Here is a 5,636-nt window from a genome sequence, read left to right as displayed (position 1 = left end):
ACATAATAGTGCAATGGACATTTCATCAATTGATAGGTAACATTAGTTTTGTAGGAAGCTACATCCAAGAGCTTGTGAGATTGATCTAAACAGACTTCTCCTATTATCACCCATCCAAGATAAAGTTTCTGGGCCTGAGGAGCATCATCTGGACCGTTACATAACTCTCTTATTTTATGAACTCTAGGAATGTCTCTCCCTAGTAGAATCAAAATCTTAACATCCTTGTTAAGTGGTGGAATGTAGTTAGCAACGTGGCTCAAATGAGGGTGATGACGTGCAACCTCTGGTGTGGGGATTTCTTCTCTGTTGTTCGGTAGCTGATCACATTCGATTAGAGTTGGAAGAGGAAACTCTGTGTCCTCATATTCTGATGCAACTATGAAGCCATGGGCTCTTCTTCCAGAAGTATTGACCTTTCCTGCACATGTCTGCAAGGTATAAGACCAGGTCTCTCCTTGAATGTTGAATAGGTCAAAGAATTCTGTACTGGCCAATGAGCGATTGCTCTGATCATCGAGTATGGCATACATTTTTATGGAATTTTGTGGACATCCTTCAGGAAAAACCCTTACAAGACATATCTTGCTACAAGACTTGCTATGAAGCCCTTCTCCACATACCTCTGTACATCTTGTGGTTACGGGGTTGGCATATTGCTCAGTTCTCTCCCCGCCATCATCTGATGTAGTCTTGGGGTTGCTGCCGGGTGAAGGTTTCCTTTTGAACAGGTCTGAATGAAGAGCGTCCACATGTTTGGCACTGTTGCAGAGAGAACATCTGATGGCGATCTTACAGTCTCTAGCTAAATGATCAGAGGATGCACAACACTTAAAACAGATATTATGCTCTTTGAGAAATGACTTGCGTTCTTCAATAGGCTTGTCCTTAAATGCACGACATTTGGAGAGAGAGTGTGGTGCATTATGAATAGGACACTGTTGACTAAGATTGCTAGCTTTAATGTCTGTAGCTAAGACGTTGGATGCTATGGTGGTCTTCCTCACGGCAATAGGATGCCTTAAATCCTTGAATTTACTGTTGGTGGCAATACCCCTTGAAGTACTTAAAGGAATGGTGGTTGTATCTGGATAGAAGAAGCTTGGGTCATTCTTGGATCTTGCAACCTTCCGCACGAACTCTGAAAAATAAGAAAGGGGAGGGAAGGAAACATGATGTTCATACTTATACTTTGATCCTACACTAGTCCACTTTCCCTGAAGATGACTAGGCAACTTTGCTACAATAGGATTTACGCCCTGAGCAGTGTCTAAATAGCTAAGACCTGGTAAACTAGGATCTAACTTAGCAATTTCAAGTTCATGAAGGAGGTCACCTAACTCTCTAAGCTTATGATTGTCCTTAACAGAGATTTTAGGAAAGTCGTTTAGTCTCTGGAATAAGGCAGATTCAATGACTTTGGGGCTCCCATAGTCTTGTTCTAGACGTTCCCAGGCAGCTTTAAGGCCTGCTTTAAAGTTATAAATGTAGACAGATTTAAGTCTCTTTACTTGTTCTGAAGATTGACGCCCCAACCACTTTATTAGTAAGTCAAGTTCTGCTTGAGGATCAATGTCCAAGTTCTTGGTTACCGCCTTAAATGTAGATCTCCAACTCCTGTAGTTCTCTGGGCGGTCATCAAATCTAGATCCAGTTGTAATCAACTCTCGTCGAATCATATACTTGCTGAACTCTGCAATGTCAGTGCTTTCAGTTTTTATAGCCACAGGGGGTACTGATGGTGTGCCATCTTGGACCATGGTTGGTATATGATGTTGGCTGGTAGGTAGAGAGAAAGGTGTTGCAGATGGGTTTAATCTAGGTAAGGGTCTGTTGTCTGAAGGTCTCTGAGCATTTGAAGTTAAAGAGAGCTGTATCAAAGGGGGTATAGAGTTCATTCTGTAGTCTTCTGCTGTGCCCTTGTAATCTCTATGCACATAGGGTTGTGGTGGCACATGAGCTGCGTAGGTTGATTCACTTGATTTTGTGACGTGCGGTAGTTGTGGAGGGTCTCTGTTAGTAGGTGTGTCTAGTTGACCAGCTTGCTTTGGCGACACATTGCCTTCTGATCCACTTGCTGGATGATTATGAGAATAATCTCCAACTGTAGGTGGGACTGTATTGTCGTGGTTCTGAGTTAAGACAAACTGTAGGGTCCTTTCAACAGGGTCTTGACAAGCAGCCAAGCTGGTACAAGCTGCTCCTTCTTCTTTCAATAGGGCTTGTTCCAAGACAGATAACTCTGCTAAAGCTACTTCCTTTTCTCTGTTCTTCTGAAGAATTTCTAGCTGAGCCTCTGTTTCTGCTTGTATTCTTGCTTCCTTGCATTTAGCTTCTGCCTTGAAGGCTGCTTCTTTTTCAGAGCAGGCGGCTTGAACCTGGGCTACTGCAACCCTTTGGCGAGCTTTGAGAATTTGGTCGCTCAGTATTGACCTTATAGAGCAGGACCGCAATGACTTAGAAGAAGATTTATGATATGAGCGGGCAGACCTAGAAGATTTTCCTGAGTGTCTAGAAGAAGCAGATTTACAGGATGTAGTTTCATGTAGCTGTGCTAATCTACCTTCTATCTGTGCCTTTACTTCAAGATATGTACTATGCCTCTGCTGGTCATTAGAAGTAAAGTCCTTTAATTCCAATGCAGCTTCCTCTATGTTGGAATGTGACAATAGGGAATAGTACTTCTCAGAAAGTCTTTTATAATTCTCAAATGCCTTCTTAACCCTTGAGAGAGCAGTGTTCAATTGCTCAGAATTGTTGCTAGTTTCATTAGTGGCTGTTATACAACTTAAAGTCTTTTCCCATAATGCAGTCAGGTTACTAGATGTTTCTTCCTTACTTGCTTCATAAACCTCCCTTGCCTTCAAGGATGGATGAGGGGCTCTGACAGGACGAGCAGAATGAAGTAAGGAGTCTGCTTTATCTTGACTAAATGCAGGTAACTCTGTGATATCTCTGTCAGACATAATAAGTACTGTATTTCTGGTGTCTTGTTAGAAATCTGCCAGAGCTCAGCTCTGTAAGTAGTGACTTCTGTTAGTAAGCAGGCTGGGCCGAGAAGCTGGTTATTTGTTACAATAGCTAGCTAGTGCTGGAACTAGTTCAAACTGGATAGCTCATCTCAGAAGGCTGTAATAGTAATGAAGCATTCAGTAGGTGGCTGGTTTCATATGCAGAGTAATGCTTCTGGTGACTGCAGGTAACACACAGGCAAGTGGCTACTCACGTTTCTGAAGCTGCAGATACCTGTGATGGATGCTTCTGGACATTTACTTTCTGAAGCTACAGAGATACCTGTGATGGATTATTGGAAATTTACTTTCTGAAGCTGCAGATTCTTGGAAATTTACTGTTCTGTCTCAGCATCGATTGTACCTGTGACCTTCTTGTAGACCCAGTCTGAAAGTGTGTGCAGCAGGTTGAATGATGACTTTAACAGATAGTTTACTCAATAAATAAAGACTCCAGAGTAGTGTTGAGCGAACACGGACTGTATTATTCGTGTTCGTACCGAATAATTGGATTTTTTGTACCCGAACACGGACACGGACACTTTTCTGTATGTTCGGGTAAAAATCCGTGTTCGGTCGTTTTATTTCCGGGTTTTGCATGCTTTGGCGCTCTTTTCATGACGGGCTTTCAACAGCCAATCAACAATCTTTTAACTGGTGTGCCTTAAGCCATCCCAGCCATGCCTGCAAATGTCTCAGTAGCTGTGATTGGCCGTCTGAAGCATGTGACCAAGTCTTTATAAGTTCCAGGCAGCCGCAGCGTCTTCATTCTGCTGCTTAGATCAGGGACAGAGCACACATCAACGTGCTGGCTGCTGATTAGGGAAAGACAGGCAGGAAAAAACCATTTGTGTCCAGATAGAATTGAGGGACAGGTCGGAGTGTTTAGGCAGGGCGAGTTGTAGGCATTTTAGGGATAGAGTCTGCTGAATTATAGGGTCAGTGTCTTCTACAAACTACAATCGATATTGCTGTGTGGGGGGTGGGGTCTGCACTCAATCCTGATCTACGATCTCTTCTCAATCCTGTTAGGGAGAGGCTGCTGCTGAATTTTAGGGTCAGAGTGTTCTACAAACTACAATCGATATTGCTGTGTGGGGTCTGCATTTAGTCCCGATCTACGATCTCTTCTCAATCCTGTTAGGGAGAGGCTGCTGCTGAATTTTAGGGAAACTGTGTTCTACAAACTACAATCGATATTGCTGTGTGGTGTGGGATAGGAGATAGGCAGGTGTCAGTGATCCACATCCATTTTTCTGTGTGTGAGCTGCAGTGAACACAATCTTTTTGGGCTGCAGTGAACACAATCTTTTTGGGGTGCAGTGAACAACGTCCTTTTTGGGGTGCTGTGAACAAAATCTTTTTGGGGTGCAGTGAACAAAATCCTTTTTGGGGTGCAGTGAACAACATCCTTTTTGGGGTGCAGTGAACACAATCTTTTTGGGGTGCAGTGAACAAAATCCTTTGTGGGGTGCAGTGAACACAATCTTTGTGGGGTGCAGTGAACACAATCTTTTTGGGGTGCAGTGAACAACATCCTTTTTGGGGTGCAGTGAACACAATCTTTGTGGGGTGCAGTGAACACAATCTTTTTGGGGTGCAGTGAACAAAATCCTTTTTGGGGTGCAGTGAACACAATCTTTGTGGGGTGCAGTGAACACAATCTTTTTGGGGTGGAGTGAACAAAATCCTTTTTGGGGTGCAGTGAACAACATCCTTTTTGGGGTGCAGTGAACAAAATCCTTTTTGGGGTGCAGTGAACACAATCTTTTTGGGGTGCAGTGAACAAAATCCTTTGTGGGGTGCAGTGAACACAATCTTTGTGGGGTGCAGTGAACACAATCTTTTTGGGGTGCAGTGAACAAAATCCTTTTTGGGGTGCAGTGAACAACATCCTTTTTGGGGTGCAGTGAACAAAATCCTTTTTGGGGTGCAGTGAACACAATCTTTTTGAGGTGCAGTGAACAAAATCCTTTGTGGGGTGCAGTGAACACAATCTTTGTGGGGTACAGTGAACAGAATCTTTGTGGGGTGCAGTGAACACAATCTTCGGGGGGTACAGTGAACACAATCTTTTTGGGGTGCAGTGAACAAAATCCTTTTTGGGGTGCAGTGAACACAATCTTTGTGGGGTGCAGTGAACACAATCTTTTTGGGGTGGAGTGAACAAAATCCTTTTTGGGGTGCAGTGAACAACATCCTTTTTGGGGTGCAGTGAACAAAATCCTTTTTGGGGTGCAGTGAACACAATCTTTTTGGGGTGCAGTGAACAAAATCCTTTGTGGGGTGCAGTGAACACAATCTTTGTGGGGTGCAGTGAACACAATCTTTTTGGGGTGCAGTGAACAAAATCCTTTTTGGGGTGCAGTGAACAACATCCTTTTTGGGGTGCAGTGAACAAAATCCTTTTTGGGGTGCAGTGAACACAATCTTTTTGGGGTGCAGTGAACAAAATCCTTTGTGGGGTGCAGTGAACACAATCTTTGTGGGGTACAGTGAACAGAATCTTTGTGGGGTGCAGTGAACACAATCTTTGGGGGGTACAGTGAACACAATCTTTTTGGGGTGCAGTGAACAAAATCCTTTGTGGGGTGCAGTGAACACAATCTTTGGGGGCTACAGTGA

The 5,636-nt window shown here is 43.6% G+C and overlaps 1 protein-coding gene across 1 annotated transcript; it reads right to left on the bottom strand.

The window, feature by feature from the left end:
• Positions 1-535: 535 nt before the first annotated feature.
• On the bottom strand, positions 536-2,966 carry LOC309552688 (uncharacterized protein; the record flags this gene model as incomplete). The annotated part of the gene is given in 3 exon segments (XM_082253615.1): positions 536-565; positions 567-2,288; positions 2,346-2,966. Coding segments are annotated over 3 exon segments (2,373 nt in total).
• Positions 2,967-5,636: the final 2,670 nt, after the last annotated feature.

The sequence above is a fragment of the Pelophylax lessonae genome, assembly GCF_965119305.1.
Source record: "Pelophylax lessonae genome assembly, chromosome: 4".
NCBI lineage: Eukaryota > Metazoa > Chordata > Amphibia > Anura > Ranidae > Pelophylax > Pelophylax lessonae.
The sequence above is the reverse complement of the archived record's forward strand: the minus strand, read 5'-3'. Positions and strand labels throughout refer to the sequence as shown.